The sequence below is a fragment of the Vigna angularis genome, chromosome 4, assembly GCF_016808095.1.
Source record: "Vigna angularis cultivar LongXiaoDou No.4 chromosome 4, ASM1680809v1, whole genome shotgun sequence".
NCBI lineage: Eukaryota > Viridiplantae > Streptophyta > Magnoliopsida > Fabales > Fabaceae > Vigna > Vigna angularis.
The window spans coordinates 9,084,815-9,104,294 of NC_068973.1; the positions used below are offsets into that span (position 1 = coordinate 9,084,815).

General features: G+C 34.1%; 1 protein-coding gene across 1 annotated transcript; it reads left to right on the forward strand.

Annotated features, from left to right (window-relative positions):
- Positions 1–827: 827 nt before the first annotated feature.
- LOC108343863 (ABC transporter A family member 7) lies at positions 828–18,428 on the forward strand. Its single transcript, XM_017582278.2, has 18 exons — positions 828–949; positions 1,106–1,487; positions 1,563–1,645; positions 2,382–2,529; positions 2,756–2,875; positions 2,947–3,071; positions 3,422–3,580; positions 3,877–4,039; positions 4,121–4,246; positions 4,333–4,416; positions 15,310–15,671; positions 16,155–16,355; positions 16,666–16,775; positions 16,877–16,961; positions 17,373–17,501; positions 17,607–17,712; positions 17,834–17,922; positions 18,024–18,428. Exons 1-18 carry the CDS (start codon positions 881–883, stop codon positions 18,321–18,323), a joined length of 2,841 nt encoding a protein of 946 aa, XP_017437767.1. The 5' UTR covers positions 828–880; the 3' UTR covers positions 18,324–18,428.
- The last annotated feature ends 1,052 nt before the right edge of the window (positions 18,429–19,480 follow it).

Below are 19,480 nucleotides of genomic sequence, written 5' to 3' on the forward strand. Positions count from 1 at the left end.
GGAAAAATCAGTCCAATCATCCTGGTAGGGATATCAAAGCCAATCATGAATGTTGACATTATTCAATTTGTGTACCTTAGTTCCACGGCAATATTTAGAATTTTCATGAATCCAGGAAGGAACTAGACAATTTCTGTTGTGAACAAGGTTGCTTTGTCCACCATAATGTTTTAAGTTTTCCGCAACGGCAAATTATTATTTTTTAATATAACAGTTTAAAAAAATCTTCTTTTACTGAAAAGGGAAATATAGGATAGATCTTCCTCAATCATAATAATGATTAAGAAACAATAGAGACACTCTTCTCAATACCTTTTCTATTATTGTGTAGACATAATATTTTTAAAATTTGCTATATTCTCTCTTGATTTAGTACTATAATTAAAAAAATTAAAATTCCCAACCAATTTTATCCAATAATATAAAATATTAAAAAGAGCGTTGTTAGCTTTTGTATTACTCTTTTTACACATATAGAAGGACATTTGCCCATTATATATATATTGTCAACAGTTCTTTTTGACGTTAGTTTACGTGCCCATGGGAAAAACGCGCCAAGTAAAAACGGAACAGGTGGATTTCAACGTTACAGAAAAAGTCCACCATGGGAAAGGTCACAGAAAATGCTTTCCATAAAATAGTCAACATTCATAAAAGAGGACACTCTAGTCATTTAACCAAGGGCATATCCGGAAGAAAAAAATTCACCCGCCTTAAAAGATTTTCGCATTCACACTCCACAAAAACACCATTGTTGAAAATAACATCAAGATTCAGGGACAAAACGGTCAAACTGCGCAACATTATATAATATATAATATAAAACACCGTCCGTTTAAAGAATTTAACGTTTCAGGACTCAGGCAACTTTAGCAGAAGCATGGCAAACGAACCTGCGAGCTTCTGGACTCAAGCAAACGCTCTCCTTAGAAAGAATTTAACGTTTCAGGTAACTTTTTCTGCGTGTTTGATTTGATTATTAGAGTTTGAGAAGCACGTTTAGAAGCTGATTGAAGTAGTTTCGGTTTGGTTTGAGTCGCAGAGCCAAACGTGCATTATTCATTACGAGTTTCTGTTATTGAGGTGTGGTTTTCATATTTTTCAGAAGCGAAATGTTAAAACAAACGTTCGACTCATCATGTTCCCGTTCCTGTTGTGTCTGTTGCTGGTTCTGCTTCAACGCCTGGTGGATTCTCAATTGGACAAGGCAGAGAACAAGTGTGGGTGCGAGTGTGTGAGGAGAGAAGGGGACACGTGTGTGGAGGAGGAGTGCGGGATTGAGCATTCGGATTTGGACCAAGTGACAACCTGCGCCATTCCAAATCCTCCAGAATGGTCTCCTCTGTTGCAGGTGCCGGCTCCGCAGTACCGAGCTGTGAGAACGGACAATTTTCCCTTTAACGATTATCCAAACGCCTCCTGCAGGAGGAATGGCTCCTGTCCTGTCACTATGCTCTTCACTGGGACAAATCAGTCTTTTGGAGAAAGTAAAATTATGAATTATTGAATTATATTTCATTCTTTTTTCTTACTTAACTAACTCTTCCTTTTCTCTTTTGTAGTTATATCTGGGAATATGATCCCAAGTTCCTTCACTGCTATAAACAGCTCTGCTGTTATGGCTAGTTTGGCAGCAAATGTCGCTGTGAGTTGCTGTTTTTATTAACTTTGGCTTAAATCAATTTTTCGTCTCTATTGTTTAGTGAATTTGTTATTTTATGTAAAAATTTGATGACACATTTAGTCCTTCATTATTTTAAAATGAAACAATTTTATTTCGATATTAATACTTTTTCATGATTTTTAACAGAAAGTGTTGACCTTTCCTTAGAGGATTACAAACGTTTGTTATTCATTCATATAAAATGTTAAGAGTCATGTTTAGCATTAAATTTTGACATAGTTAAGATTTTCTGGTTGTAATTAGATGAAATATTATGTTAGATCGATTGTTTAGTTTTGTAAATTTATAGGATTAAATGTGTTATTAAAAATTTATAGGTACCAGATTATTTAACGTGATTTTCTAAGTGTAAAACATATGGTTAATCTGTTTCCCGCTAACTAATCACCTTTATGAGAAAACAAATAAAAAGGGTCACATTGCATATATTTTAGGAAATGTGAGAAGAAGTAAAGAAATTTTTAAAAAATTGACAAAAAAAAGGTAATTTAGTGTTTATTGAATTTAATAGACGTGCATTATTGATGTAAACTTTTGAACTATTTACCAATCATAAATTATTATTAGTATTATAAAAATCAAAAGAGTTGACGTAAATAATGATTTATACTTGGGTAACACCATGAAACGTTTATACATTGTTCGTGTGTAAGCATTATTTATTTATATGTAATTTCATTTTGTCTTCAAAATATAGGGATCAGCCTCATATACAGAAAACACCAATTTTCTGGAACCTGCTTTCTTTTCGGATCAACCTATTTATTATCTTCAAAGTCAGTGCACGCAGAACTCTACATTTTCCATTTCTTTTGAGCTATCCGCAGCAATTAGCAGAGAACAAGGTACGAGACATCCTTTTATTGGCAATGTATAATTGCAACCTTTGGATGCTTTTCTCAAATACTTGTAATGATAATTATCTTGAGCCCAAGAAGTGCTCCCAAATGATTTTGAATACGTTTGCGTTTAGTATGCGTGTCTTTTTCTTTTCTGGGTATGCTCAAGGCTTGCATGTCTTGTTTAAAATTCTTTTTACTAATTCAAAATTTTGTTTTCGGCTGGATGTAGAGTTAGTATGCGCCGAGGGCTTACGTTTATGGCGTAATAGTGCTTCTGAAGTGAACAATGAGCTATATAGAGGTTATCGGAAAAGTAACCTAGAGGAACAAATCCAAGAGATAGCTGCAGGTTGGTATATAGTTATATTTTATTTCACTTAAGTGTTAAAAGCAATACTTATCTTTATATTCTTTTGACAGGTTATGATTTTTTGAATTCAAATGGGAGAATGTTTAATGTCAGCATATGGTACAACTCCACCTACAAAAACGACACTGGTTCTACTGAAATTGCATTGGCGCGTATTCCTCGTTCTGTTAATTTGGTAAGAATCTAAATTTTGTTTTCCAATGTCCATCCTCTATGCTATTACCTGTGATTGATGTAACATATTTTAACAGAAAATTATGTCTCAGTATATGAAACAACTTCACGCTACTTGCAGTATAATTTCTCCATGCATTTCAAATTCGTAATTCAAATGGATGAATTAAAAGCAATTATCATGACATCCATGTAGTATTCAATTGTGGTATTTTAGATTTCAAACTGTATGATTGAAATTTGCTCTGTTTGCATTTTCCTACTTTTCATTTTAATAACATTCGTGTCTCTATTTGTTGGCATATGATATATTGTCATAGGACTGACATCTATTATCAAATGCAATCGCAGGTATCAGACGCCTATCTGCAGTTTCTGTTGGGACCTGGTACCAAAATGTTTTTTGAGTTTGTAAAGGAAATGCCAAAACCTTCAACCCCAATTAAATTTGATTTGGCTTCTCTTTTGGGTGGTCTGTTCTTTACATGGGTTATCCTGCAACTTTTCCCTGTAAGTAGATAAATATATGAAGAAATATATTTACAATGAACTTGTTCGTACCTATAGAATTTAGCTCATGAGGAAATAACTGACATGGATTACAGAATGAGTTTCTATCTGGCTAAAATTTGTTATCATTTTGGTATGAGTGTAATCATGTAAAGCCTCTTCTTTTGGACAAGAATTGGTGCACTAAGAAAAAAACATGATTTAAAGGCAACAGTTTATCCGATATCTGTTATGTCAATACAGAAGAATTTGTTTTCTATAATGTGTTTTTTAAACTTGTTCATTTATTGATGTAGATTGCCTTGACATCGCTTGTATATGAGAAGCAACAAAGATTAAGAATCATGATGAAAATGCATGGTCTTGGTGATGGGCCATATTGGATGATTTCGTATGGTTATTTTCTGGCCTTATCAATTGTCTACATGCTGTGTTTTGTGATATTTGGCTCACTCATAGGTAAGAATGCAACCAGTGTGACTATTTTCTTTCTGTCGTTTATTCCGTTTCTCTTTGATACTACTGCGTGGTTTTTTTCAGGGTTGAATTTCTTCACAATGAATGACTACAGCATCCAATTCGTGTTTTATTTCATCTATATAAATTTACAAATTGCACTGGCTTTTTTATTGGCTTCCGTGTTTTCAAATGTTAAAACAGCTACAGGTTTGATGATTATATGCTATGTTGTTGAATTAGTATTTTCTTCTATCTGATCGGATTACTGACTATTTTTTTTGTTGTAATTGCAGTAATTGCATATATAGGTGTGTTTGGGACTGGGCTATTAGCTGGCTTTCTTTTCCAATTTTTTGTTCAAGACACATCATTTCCAAGTAAGTAAAAACTGATAAAAAATTTGTAAGCATCTTGGATCATTCATTTGGTTCTGGACATAAATTTTAGTATGGCTATTCTAAAGTATTGACATATATTATACCATATTCTAAAATGTTGGTATAAAAAGAATTGTATTTAAGTCAAATAGTGTAGGATCTTTGTGTTATAAAAACAGACAAAAACACGAATAAACTAGACTTCTTGAGACGTGTATATTTACTACCCTTAAGAACTTATTTGCTGTATGTTTCGTAAATTTTCTAGGATACAATAAGAATTTTACAAATTTTCTAAGGATCTCATAACTAGAAAAAAACTCTAAAAAGAGTAAATAACTAAACCTAGAATAATTAAAGAAAAGAGAAAAGATAATGAAAGAACGAAAGAGAAGAATGAAAGCGTGAAAATGTGGTTTTCGAAGGAAGCCTTAGACACCTATTTATAGGTGTAAAGAAGGCTTGGTCACAAGCTGACTAACGCCCTCATTATCCAAGGAGAAAGAGCCGCATGACTTGCGGAAGTTGAGTCCAATGTTCAAGAAGAAGAGGCTTGTTATTTGTGGCAAAAGACCTGCATCCATGAAGTTTTGTTTGATAATTCGTTATGCACATGGTGAGTGGAGCAAAGCTCAAATCAAATGGGAGGAAAGGAAAAACACTTTTAGAGTTTTATTTTCTCATATAAGGAGGAACCAAATTGCAGAGTCATCTTTTGCAATACTTTTCACAATCCCCATATATTGCAGAAGATAGAAAGAAGAAAATATTAGGTCTCACATAAGATGTAATGTATCAAAACTGGTATAGAAAGCTATATGAATCAGTCTTAGACTTGAAACTTAACACACAATGTAGTTGATGCAGCAAGCTATATGAACTAAAAACACTTAGTGTGTTAGTGCTTTATCAATCATAATACACCCTGACAATTCTTGTTGTTGTTGTTGTGTTGCGCTTACTAGGCCATGCATGTGCTTGATATTCATGAGTACTCAAGAGATCTTGCCAAGATCTCATTGCACTCGACATTCATATAGGTAATTTCATCAAGTGTATGTTGCAAATCATAGACCACCCATAAAGGATGTGAAAATCATTAAAAACTTTGTCTAACCAAAATCCTTACACCACATAGAATTTCAATAATGCAGTCTTTAACACTTTCATACACACACCATAGGAATGAACATAATTGATTTAAAATTAATTTAGTGCTAACAAGTGACTTAATTTTACTTATATGAATCTTATTCATGAAATCTCTAATCATAAAGATTGTGTTACCATCACTTGTTTGTTTCCAAGTGACTTAAGTTTCATTCCCTTCGATGTTTCTAAATCATATTTCTTTCTAAGGGTTTTGTTAGAGATCTGCTAGATTCTGTTTTGACTTCACATAGTCAATGGAAATTGTTCTACTCTATAGGTGCTATTTCACCAAATTATGTTTCAATTGTATATGTTGTTTGGAAATCGCAATGAATTGATATAGATGAGGATGACTTCATTCCTAATGGAATGTTTACTAATAAGTTTTTCAACCACTCAGCTTTATTACCTGTCATTTTGAGAGCAACAAACTCATATTCCATTGTTGATCTTGCAATAATTGTTAGTCTGGTTAATCTTCATGTAATCGCACCACCTCTGAGTGTGAATGCATAGTTAGTAGTGGATTTTGTCTCATTTGAATAAGAGATTTAGCTAGCATCACTATACTTTTCTAGTACAACAGGAAATCTACTATATTCAATGGTATAATCCATTGAACCTCTTAAGTATCTCATAAGTCTTGCAAGTGCATCCCAATGTTCCTAATTAGGACATTGAGTGTACCTACTCAGTCTACATACTGTAAACGTAATATTAGGTCTAGAAAAGCTCATTGGATGCAGTAAGCTTCCAATTATCTAGGCATACTCAGCTTGAGAAATATATTCTCCTCTATTTTTCTTTAATTTAGAGTTAACATCATAAGGGATACTCAGTAATTCCAAGTCATAATATCCAAACTTCTTGAGAAGTTTCTCAATGTATTTCTTGGGATAGTAATATACTATCTCCCTTGCTTATGATTATAACACCTAAAATTAAAGTGACTTCACCCATATCTTTCATTTCAAATTTAGATCCTAGATAAAACCTTTTACTACTAATCTTGCCTTATGCTTCTATATGGATCCATCAGGGTGATGCTTGTTTTAAAAAATCCACTTACAACCAATAGGTTTTGCTCTTTTAGGCAAGTCTATTAAGGTCCAAGTATTATTTTTCTCAATTGATTCAATTTTATTCCTAATGGCCTTATTCCAATATCTTGTATCAGGAGCACTTGTAGCTTCTGAAAAGCTTGTTGGATCATTCTCAATTAAATAAGTACAAAAGTCATCTTCGGAAGAAGTTTCCTTCTTCTGTCTTTTACTTCTTCTCAAATCATCACACATGGCACCACTATTAGTATCTATAAGTTGTTTAAGTATCTCATTAACCTTTAAAGGAAATATATGTTCAAATAACTTAACATTTTTTCTCTCCACTATAATATTATGTTCAATTACATCACTTTTAAGAACAAAAAATCTATAGGCAACACTATGTTTTGCATAGCCTAAATACAATAAGAGGTTTTAGAGTCTATTTTCCTTTTCTTAGGATCAAGTAACATTTACTTAGGTAGGCACCCTACACTCTTAGGTATTTAAGATTAGGTTGATAACCTCTTCATAACTCACAGGGAGTTTTACCAATTTTCTTATGAGGTGTCCTATTTTGTAAAAAAACATGTAGTAAGAAGAACTTCTCTCCAAAGGTTATCAAGTGCACTAGAACTAATTAGCATGACGTTCATCATTTCTTTAAGAGTTTTATTTTTTCTCTCAGCTACTCTATTAGATTGAGGTGGTACGGTAGGGTTACTTCATGTATAATACCTCCTTTAACACAATAGTCATTAAATAATACATATCCACCACCCTTATGTGATTTAATCCTCTTAATTTTCTTATTCAATTGACTTCTACTTTTGTCTTATAAGTTAAAAACATATCAAATGCTTCATTCTTATATTTGATCAAGTACATTTTGTGTATCTAGAATAAACATCTATAAACGTTACAAAACAAGTTTTACCACCTTTAGCCGTGGTTTGTTTTAAATCAACTAGATCAGTATATATTGGTCTTATTTAGTTTTACGTTCTACAATATAATCATCTATAAACATTACAAAATAAGTTTTATCATATCTAACCGTGGTTTGTTTTAAATAAGCTAGATTAATATGAATTAGTCGTAACAATTCAGTTTGACGTTCAACTAGTATAATCATTTATAAACATTATAAAATAAGTTTTTGCACCTCTAGCTATGATTTGTTTTAAATAAGCTAGATCAATATGAATTAGCCATAACAATTCAATTTGACAGAGTAACAAATTTTCTTTGTTAATTTAGATTCTACACATATATCACACTTCTTACTTTGTTTATCATGCATATTTATTAATCTTAGTCGTTGAAATTTCATAAAATACGAGGAATTCACATATTCTAATACAACATGCCATACATCATACGAATCAAAAGTATACACAAAAGAATTAGAATTAGATTCATTAATAATTTTAGAAATATTAAGTACAATAGTGCCTTGATCACAATATCCTTTTCCTACAAAACATTATTTTTTTGTCATAACGATTTTATCACATTCGAATGACACTTTAACCTCAAATTTTCCTAGCAATGCTAGGAGATTATATTAACTCTGATTAGTGACACATGTAGCACATCAGTTAAGGCTAAAGTCTTCCCAGATATGAGCTTTAGAAGAACTTTCTCTTCTCTTAGAATATGAGTTGTCTTGGAATCATTAAGATACCAAAGTCTACCACCCATTTGCTCATATTAGTCACAAGATTTATTTTGGAAACAACCACAAAGATTTTTAGAATTAACTTTATACTTGTGATAAGGTTTTTTCTCCTATCTTTTTGGAGCCAAGTTGTGTTCTTTCACACATGCTTTAGCATATAATGCCCTAGGCACTATAATAGCACACTCCTTAACAGTGTCTTGGACTTTTGAGATATTCAAGAAAGGTTCCACAAACATTATTTGACTTTTCTAGAGTAGAGTTGTTGTTATTGTTCATCCCGATAGCCATGACGTGCTTAAGATTGTTGTAAAAACTGATGAAAACAAGAGTAAACTGGACTTCCTAAGTTACATATGTTCACTGCCTTTGAAGACTTATATGTGTATTGCAAGTCTCCCAAAATACAATAACCTTCTCAAGTTTTTCGAAAATCTTAAAGTTAGCAATAAACTCTAAAAAGATAACTAAACCCAAGATAATAAAAGTAAGAAGGGAGAAAAAAAGGATAAGAGAGAGAAGAATGAAATGGTAAAAGTGTGTTTTTCGAAGGAAGCCTTAGACTGTTGGATAAACATAAATGGGTCCCACACCCTAAATTAAGGGTCAATGTTTTTGCATGTTTTGCTCCATGGTTTACTCCATGTTTTACTCCATGCTTTACTCCATGTTTTAAGCTTTGTTGTTTGGTGTTTTGTGTGAAGTTCTTCTATAAAAGGAAGAAGCAAGGAAAGAAGAGAGGAACCAACATAGAAGCAAAAACACAAACCATCGTGAGAGAAGTGAAGCCACGGTGAAGAAGAGGAAAAGTAGAGAGTGTGTGTTTTTGTGAGTGTGAGAGTTTTGTATACCATCCGAGAGGGTGAGATATTTATAGAGATCCTCAGAGAGTGAGAGAAACACTGTAATCCTACTTTCATAGTGGAGATAATTTTCTAGACTAGGTCTCGTGGTTTTTTCCGAGAGGATTTTCCACGTTAAAATTTCCGGTGTTATTTTTCCCTACTCCTACACTTTCATTTATGCTTTCATTTTACGCTTCCGCATAGTGCCCATTTTGGGGTTCACAGAGGAGGGAACAAGTACCGCTGTTTCCCAACAGTGGTATCAGAGCTACCAGTTCGAAAAAGTCAGAATCCTGTAAAACTCAAGATGGAAGGAGACATGTTCAAGCTAACTGCGGATAACTATTCCTACTGGAAGCCGATGATGGAAGATCATCTATACTGCAAGGATTTGTATGAGCCGATCACAAATCAGGAAATTCCGGAAGGGAAGACCGAAAAAGATTGGGAGATTCTGAATCGTAAAACAGTGGCTATGATTCGGAAATACATCGACAAAAGCTTGTTTGAGCATGTATCGACTTATACCGATGCGTATGAGTTATGGACAAAGCTTGAATCTATGATTCAAAAGAAGACTCCGAGGAACAAAGCTCACCTAGTCAGATGACTCGTAAAGTTGGAGTACTCTGACGACCAGAATATGATCGAGCATCTCAACACCTTCAAAGGTATTGTGAACCAGTTAATGAAAGCAGATATGAAAATTGATGATGAATTACAGGCTCTTTTACTCCTTAGTTCTCTACCTGAGAGCTGGGACACATTGGTGGTCACTTTCAGTAACTCAACACCAGATGGAAAGCTCAGTCTGGACATCACAGACAGTTTACTGAATGAAGAATCCAGAAGGAAAGAAAGGGGATCGAGTAGTCACTCATAAGCCAATGTTGTTGAGAATAGAGGAAGGAGTGAAAACAGAAGCAAAGCAAAACGTGAAAAGTCACGAGGAAGATTTAAGTCTCGTTCCAAAGGTCTGACATGCTTTTATTGTGGAAAAGATGGTCACAAGAAGCCAGAATGTAGATTCCTGAAGAGAGATCAGAAGAATGGAACTGTACACCCTGATATGGTAGATCCCAAAAAGAAGTTGGAGGAAAAGACCACAACAGTGGTGGTATCAAATGATGAGAATGTGTTCCTTATCACTGAGGTAAACTATCTAAACATTGCTTTTGATGACTGCACTTGGATAGTAGATACCGGAGCATCTTTCCATGTTACTCCTCATGAGGGATTCTTCTCATCCTATCAAAAGGGAGATTTTGGAACAGTGAAGATGGGAAATCATGTCACAAGCAAAATTGTGGGCATAGGAGAAGTGACTTTGACAACAGAAAATGGAAACAAACTTGTGCTGAAAGAGGTAAGACATGTACCAGAGATGCGTCTAAACCTTATCTCAGTTGGCAAGCTAGATGATGCTGGAATGAACAACCAGTTTGGAGATGAAAAATGGAAACTTAGCCGAGGAAGCATGATTGTTGCTCGAGGCAAGAAGGAAGGCTCCTTGTACTGCATGCAAGGAAAAATATACAAAGGAGAGACGAATGTTGCTCAAGAAGAAAGTAAGGAGTTGTGGCATAAAAGACTAGGCCACATGAGCGAAAAAGGATTAGAGATCCTTACGAAAGATCATCTCCAGAGTATAAAAGGACAACCACTTGAATTATGTGAAGACTGCCTAGCAGGTAAGCAGCGTAGAGTGTCCTTCCGTAGATCTGAAAATGGAAGAAGAAAAGAGCATATTTTGGATCTTGTACACTCAGATGTTTGTTCAACATCTGAAAAGTCCCTTGGTGGTGCTCAATATTTTGTTACCTTCATTGATGATCACTCTAGAAAATTGTGGGTCTATCCATTGAAGAGAAAAGATGAAGTTCTACGAATCTTCAAGGAGTTTCACGCCTTAGTTGAACGTGAAACTGGTAGAAAGTTGAAATGTCTGAGAAGCGATAATGGTGGAGAGTATAGAGGTCCATTCGAGCACTATTGCAAGACTCATGGGATCAAACATGAGAAAGTACCTCCCAAGACACCTCAGATGAATGGTGTAGCTGAAAGATTCAACAGAACGATTGCCGAGAAGGTCAGGAGCATGTTGTCTCACGCAAAACTTCCCAAGTCATTCTGGGGGGAGGTAGTGGTGACAACAGCTGATTTAATCAACTTATCACCTTCAAGACCATTAAATGGAAAGATTCCAGAAGAAGTATGGTCTGGTAAAAATGCCTCATATCGCAACTTGAGAGTCTTCGGATGTAAGGCATCAGTTCACATTCTGAAAGATGAAAGAGCAAAGCTCGATGCTAAAGCGAAAGAGTGCATATACCTTGGTTCTCCAAGAGATGAATTTGGTTTCAGATTATGGGATCCTGCAAACAGAAAGATTGTTCGAAGCAAAGATGTGGTGTTCTTTGAAGATCAGACGATCCAAGACATCAAGAAAGTGGATAAACCAACACTTAAGGTGATAAGTGATCAAAGCCCTATTGTCATGAACAACTTAGGGGGAGAGACTCGACAAGCTGAGACAGATCAGGAGTTACAACTTGATGAAATGGCTGAAGAACCTGATCAACCTAATCTGACGGAAGAAGATCAACCAATTGAGGATGCTCCGCAAGAACCCCAATTGAGACGATCAACAAGGCAGAAGCAACCGTCAAAAAGGTATTTTTCATATGAATATGTTAATTTTACTGATGAAGGTGAACCTCAAAGCTTTGTAGAAGCAATGGAGACGGAAGACAAAGACAAATGGTTGCAAGCCATGGAAGAAGAGATGCAATCCTTAAAGGAAAATCAGACTTATGATTTGGTAGAATTACCAAAAGAAAGAAGAGCATTGTAGAACAAATGGGTGTTCAAGCTCAAGAATGAAGAGAACAACCCAAGCCCAAGGTACAAAGCACAAATCGTCGTGAAGGGGTGCAACCAGAAGAAAGGAATAGACTTCGACGAAATATTTTCTCCAGTGGTGAAGATGACATCCATTAGAGCGATTCTCGGTTTGGCAGTAACACTAGACTTGGAGATTGAACAACTGGACGTCAAGACAACATTCTTACATGGAGACCTAGAGGAAGAAATTTACATGAAGAAATATTTTCTCCAGTGGTGAAGATGACATCCATTAGAGCGATTCTCGGTTTGGCAGTAACACTAGACTTGGAGATTGAACAACTGGACGTCAAGACAACATTCTTACATGGAGACCTAGAGGAAGAAATTTACATGAAGCAACCAGAGGGTTTTGAAGAACCAGACAAAGAACACTTAGTGTGTCGTCTGAAGAAAAGCCTCTATGGTCTGAAGCAAGCTCCAAGACAATGGTATAAGAAATTTGATTCCTTCATGATCCAACATAATTTCAAGAAGACCTCCGCAGACCATTGTGTGTTTGTGAAGCATTATGAAAATGGTGAGTCCATCATACTTCTCTTGTATGTTGATGATATGTTGATTGTAGGGAAGGACAAAATTAAAATAGCTGCTCTCAAGAAGGCATTGAGTAAGTCTTTTGCCATGAAAGACCTGGGTGCAGTAAAGAAGATACTTGGAATGAAAATCTCCAGAGATCGTTCTAGAAGAATGCTATGGATATCTCAAGAAGATTACATTGAGAAGATTCTCAAAATATTCAACATGCACAATGCCAAATCTGCTCGTGTTCCAATTGCTGGACATTTCAAACTTAGCAAGTCGCAATGTCCAAAGAATGAAGAAGAAAAAGAAGAAATGAGCAAGGTATCCTACTCTTCTGCCGTGGGTAGCCTTATGTATGCAATGGTTTGTACAAGGCCAGATATTGGCTATGCTGTAGGAGTTGTGAGCAGATTCCTGTCAAATCCAGGAAAAGAGCATTGGGAAGCTGTTAAGTGGATACTGAGGTATCTAAGAGGATCTGCCAAAAGAAGCTTGTGTTTTGGTAATGGAGATCTAAAGCTAATCGGATATTCAGACTCAGACATGGCTGGAGATGTCGATTCAAGGAAGTCAACATCAGGTTATCTGATTACTTTTGCAGGGGGAGCTGTTTCTTGGCAGTCAAAGCTACAAAAATGTGTGACATTGTCTACTGCTGAAGCAGAGTATGTAGCGGTGACTGAAGCCTTTAAAGAGATGCTATGGATGAAGAATTTCCTAAGTGAATTAGGACATGATCAAGATGATTATGTGGTGAATTGTGATAATCAAAGTACCATTCATCTGACCAAGAACCCCATGTTCCATTCACGCTCGAAGCACATCAACGTGCGGTATCATTGGATACGAGAAGCGTTGGATGAGAAGAAATTGAAGATAGAGAAAATCTATACAGACTTGAATTGGTCTGATATGATGACTAAGTCAATACCAACCAAGAAGGTTGAAGATTGTTGTGAAGGTGCTAGTGTCGTAGTGCCTTTTTTCAACTAAGTCAAGATGCAAAGATGGGAAAGAAGATCCATTTAAGTTTATGGGGGAGTTTTGTTGGATAAACATAAATGGGTCCCACACCCTAAATTAAGGGTCAATGTTTTTGCATGTTTTGCTCCATGGTTTACTCCATGTTTTACTCCATGCTTTACTCCATGTTTTAAGCTTTGTTGTTTGGTGTTTTGTGTGAAGTTCTTCTATAAAAGGAAGAAGCAAGCAAAGAAGAGAGGAACCAACATAGAAGCAAAAACACAAACCATCGTGAGAGAAGTGAAGCCACGGTGAAGAAGAGGAAAAGTAGAGAGTGTGAGAGTTTTGTATACCATCCGAGAGGGTGAGATATTTATAGAGATCCTCAGAGAGTGAGAGAAACACTGTAATCCTACTTTCATAGTGGAGATAATTTTCTAGACTAGGTCTCGTGGTTTTTTCCGAGAGGATTTTCCACGTTAAAATTTCCGGTGTTATTTTTCCCTACTTCTACACTTTCATTTACGCTTTCATTTTACGCTTCCGCATAGTGTCCATTTTGGGGTTCACAGAGGAGGGAACAAGTACCGATGTTTCCCAACATAGACAACTATTTATAAGTGTAGAGAAGGCTTGGTCACAGTCTGGAGGAGATTAACGCCCCCTTTATCCAAGGAGAAAGATCCGCATGACTTGCGGAAGTGGAGTCCCACGTTCTTAACGAGGAACTAAACTGCAGAGTTAACTTTTGCGATACTCTGTTTTTCACAATACTTTGAATTTGTATTCGGTTTAAGTAGACTAAGATATTTGAAGTTGGATTTGGTCCTTATAGTGCAAAATGGTGGTGTAGGGTTGTAAATAGTTAGAGGAGTCTTGTTAGGATTTAAATTAAGTTCATCCCCGCCCCCTTAGAAGGCATGTTTAAATGTGTAAGGCATAAGTCGACAACAATTTGAATTTCCCTCATTTTTAACTCTCTAAGTCCGACTCCTTAACTATAAAATGAGCATTATTGTCATTATTATTATTATTATTAAATTTTTTTAAAAATATAATAATAATATAAAAACAAATTCATAAAATAATAATAAAATTATATTAATTAAAATTAATTTTTAATATTATGGATAGTTTAATTATTTTATAAATGTATCATTTTATAATTATTTTTTGAATATATTATATCAATTAAGTCTTCACAAACTTACAACTTTATTTTTCTTCATTTTCTATTATGTTTTCCGTTCATTTTCTTCGTTGTCTGTTCTTTTAAATTCAATCCTTAGTCCTAATATACTAAAAAAAATAGAAAAATGAAATAAATTTGAACAGTGTTCCCTAATTATGTTAAGCATATTCTAGTGGCTAAAAACATGTTTCAGTTGAATTTCATGTCAAAGGACACTTGTAGCCTCTATTGATTTGTAAAAAATCTGTGATATTTTAAAACCCCAAACTATTAATGAGAACAAAGGTTATGCAGTCATCCAATCACACATTATCATGTAAGATAAATATGTTGATTTTTTAAAATAATTATTTAAAGTCGGACCGTCTATGATAAGTTTGTTTTGGACATGACGAGTGTTATGTTTCTGCATGTTTTTCTGAATTGATACACAAGGATAAATGGTATGAGTAGGGAATTAAGGTTTAGATTCTTTATCAAATGAAAAGAATGGATTAACATGATCATTCTGATTAGAATTTATATCCAAGTAGATTTCGTTGCTATCATCTTTCTAACCTTCATTCTGGTCTGTTTATTTATTTTCAGGAGGGTGGATCATTGTTATGGAGCTGTATCCTGGGTTTGCTTTATATCGTGGGCTATATGAGTTTTCGCAATATTCCTTTAATGGTGACGCTTTGGGGACTGATGGTATGCGCTGGGGCGATCTGAGCGATAGCGAAAATGGCATGAAGGAGGTCTTAATTATAATGTTTGTGGAGTGGATTTTGGTGCTTTCCTTTGCCTATTATATCGATCAACTTTTGTCAACCGGAAGCAGAAAAAGTCCTCTTTTTTTCTTTAAAAGATTTCAGAAAAAGCCTGATTCATCTTTTCGGAAGCCTAGTATCCGAAGGCAGAAATCCAAGGTTTTTGTTCAGATGGAGAAACCTGATGTCACTCAAGAGGTAAATTTTTGTTTGCATTGAATACATTTACTCATTAGTAGTTTCTTTTAGAAATCAAGAAACCTAATATCCTTCCGTAGGAGGATTTCCCTAGCTGGTTTCGGAAATTGATGTGATGATGCCATCTCAGTAATACTAGTAGTGCACTCGTCCAGTAATCATTACAGCTTTAGACTTATGTTAGTTCGTACCTGTACTCTGAATCTGAACATTATATTTTTATTGGAAGACATATCACTAGTTTCTTTATTCTTCCACATTTTATTGTATTTAGTGGAGTCAATGATTATGCATTCATAGTGTAAAACAGTTTTGCGTTGTCACAACTCAACAGAAATAATCCATAGTATGACTTTTAAAGTAATTAATGAAAAAATTAACAAAGATAACTTATGATTATATGACTATATAATACAGTTCTATGCTGTCTGTGCATAGCCTTTTTTACCTTAGTTAATTTTTTTTCCCTTTTTCTCTCTTCAGAGGGAGAGGGTGGAGAACCTGCTACTTGAACCGACCATCAATCAAGCAATTGTATGTGACGACCTGAGAAAGGTCTACCCGGGGAGAGATGGTAACCCTGAGAAACTTGCGGTGAGGGGGTTGTCCCTTGCTTTGCCTCAAGGAGAATGCTTTGGTATGCTTGGTCCCAATGGTGCTGGGAAGACTTCTTTTATCAATATGGTTAGTTAAATTTGATTTATCAGCAATAAACGTTTTTGGAAACTTCCTTACGTTTCTTTCCCTATCCCTTCCTTCCTCTTTAAATTTAAGCTGAATCTGAAAAATCTATTTAGACATAAAAATACTTTGAAAATAGTATATCTTTTTCTATGATTGCCAATTTCTTGATGCTTAGAGATTTGTGAGTTTAGACATAAAAGTATGTATCTGATTGTTTTTCTCTGAAATCCGTTTACTATGCCATGAGTCTTTTTTTTTTTTCGTTTGCTGGTGGTTTGCTCCTCAACTAACCAGCATGTATTGCTTACAGATGATTGGTCTCACGAAGCCAACCTCTGGTACAGCATTTGTTGAAGGTCTTGACATAAGAACTCATATGGATGGAATATATACTAGCATGGGTGTATGCCCACAACATGAGTAAGCTGAAATTTATTCCTATTTATGTTTTTTAATGTAATATTAAATTAAATTTGTAATAGTTAAGAAATTTTATATCTATTTTTCTTTTATTATTTTAGTTTGCTTTGGGAATCCCTGACAGGAAGAGAGCATCTACTCTTTTATGGCAGACTTAAAAATCTTAAGGGTTCAGCCTTGACAGAAGTAAGTTTCCTTGAGATTGTGATTGCAGAGAATGTTGGGACTTAGAATATCTTGCATCATAGTTGGAGCAAAGAAAGAAACATACAATTCTTATGTGACAAAATCATATTTTGGTCATTCTTAGTGATATACAGTTCTTGTGTATTATGTTTGGATGACATAAGTGTATTAAACATCTGAAGAGTACTATTATTTTGTCAATTTTAAAGGGAATTGAACATCCTGCCAGTGTTATCTTATTAGTTTTATGCTCATTCCCCCCCTTAATTATTCATTTGTTAAACGGGTATAGATATTTAGAGGTCTTAGCTGCAGTGTGGTGTAGATACAAACTGAAACATTTTCTCTTAACATTTATTTAGCTGTAAAGACAAGACCTGGGTAATTTTAACTTCCAATCTATTGATGCAGGCAGTGGAAGAATCGTTGAAAAGTGTAAACCTTTTTTATGGAGGAGTTGCAGATAAAAAAGCTGGAAAGTACAGCGGAGGAATGAAAAGGAGGCTTAGTGTCGCAATTTCATTGATTGGAGATCCTAAGGTAGCGTTCTTTCCCATTCAATCTGTTTCACTAAATCAATTTCTTATCTTTCCTCTAAATTATTCTTGTTATGTTTTCTTACAGTAAATGTTTTATTTTTATAAGGTTGTTTATATGGATGAACCAAGTACTGGATTAGACCCTGCATCAAGAAACAACTTATGGAATGTTGTCAAGCGCGCAAAACAAGATCGTGCAATCATTCTTACCAGTAATCTCACTCTTCTAAGAACATATACAAGCTTGTTTCGTTTTGGTTTTAAACATCATGGACGCGGTGTCTTTCTAGAAGAAATAGATTAATAAAATCTTTGTTTGCATACTCTTTTCAGCACATTCCATGGAAGAGGCAGAAGTCCTATGCGATCGATTGGGAATATTTGTAGATGGAAGCTTGCAGTGCATAGGAAACCCAAAGGAGGTAACATTGTTTAATAATCATTGGAAATCCAACATGCATTTGCTATGTTAACTTTTTGTGGCTCCCAAGTGACATTTTTTATACTTGTTGGTTTACGACAGTTGAAAGGTAGGTATGGAGGAACCTACGTGTTCACAATGACAACATCTGTGGATGATGAAAAGGCTGTAGAGAATTTGGTGCGAAGGCTTTCCCCAAATGCTAACAAGATCTACCATATCTCTGGTACACAAAAGTTTGAGCTACCAAAGGAGGATGTTAAAATAGCAGATGTATTCAAAGCAGTTGAGACTGCAAAAAGAAGCTTCACCGTTTCAGCATGGGGTTTAGCTGACACCACATTGGAAGATGTCTTCATCAAAGTTGCACGTGCGGCTCAGCCATTTGACACCTTGTCATAGTTTCATACTCTGCCTGTACAGGATTTTGTTAGTTTTTCATGTAATTACACGTCAGCACAAATTTTTTGATAATATTTTGATACAGTAATTTTTATTGAGTTTAAAGTAATCAGTACCATAATAAATAAATGATTAACCAGTAAAAAAAATAACATATGTATTGTGTCAAAATATTGTCAAAAAATATGTTAAAATATTTTATTTTTCTTTTAGCATATTGATTTCACAAGATTATATATATATATATATATATATATATATATATATATATATATATATATATATATATATATATATATATATATAATTTTTTATTTTTTATTTGATGTGATTTTTTTGTTAAATATAAAATTAAATATATTATTTAGAATACATTATATAAAAATTCTATTATAATTAAAAGATTAATTATATATAATTAAATATTCTAAACACTTTATCTTAATTAATATGATATAAACAATTATTTTTCTTTTACAGGCAGAAGTCACGTGTTAGTTTATTTTTCTTATATTTATTAGTGTGACTTAAGATAATATTAAGAACAAAGTGTACAAATTTTACCTACAGTAAATAGAGAAATCTTTGTTATATTTATTATATAAAGTAATTTCCTGCTTGTAATTTTGGTACATCCAGAATCCAACTTTTGTAAATTTTTTGCTTTATTTAGATTTTCAGATGATTTATATTTGTGAGATATTTTCATCGTTGAGACGTTGTATACATAAAAAGGAAAAAAATATTATTAATATGTTATTAATTATTATTAAGAATTTGGAATATGCAGAGCATCTCTTCTCTGATTGCACGGCTAGTTATGTTATTTCTTAATATGATTGTATTCAACTGAAAGACATAAGATTGACTATTTTTAATATAGAAAATGATGAATTACTCCAATGAATATATTTATATTTACAAGTTTATTATAGTTGAGGTTGGTAAGGCCGAAAATCTATCTTCTACCAATGAAGAATAATATAGATAAGTTTGTTATTTTTCAAGTCTTCAATATCAATATTTATGTTGGAAAAATTTTAAAATATCTATAATTGTAATGTGAACGACGGTGTCTCAAAATATTTATATCGCACTAACGACTAAAATTATGGTTCCTATGTTTTCAATTCTGAAAAAAAATTATCCCATTATTA

What these genes read in the sequence shown, in the direction of transcription:
- LOC108343863 (XM_017582278.2), top strand. Translation starts at nt 881, where the DNA reads ATGGCAAACGAACCTGCGAGCTTCTGGACTCAAGCAAACGCTCTCCTT. An exon ending in GTTTGGCAGCAAATGTCGCT is followed by an intron (nt 1,646 to 2,381) that starts GTGAGTTGCTGT and finishes TTCAAAATATAG; the next exon opens with GGATCAGCCTCATATACAGA. An exon ending in GCATAGGAAACCCAAAGGAG is followed by an intron (nt 17,923 to 18,023) that starts GTAACATTGTTT and finishes GGTTTACGACAG; the next exon opens with TTGAAAGGTAGGTATGGAGG.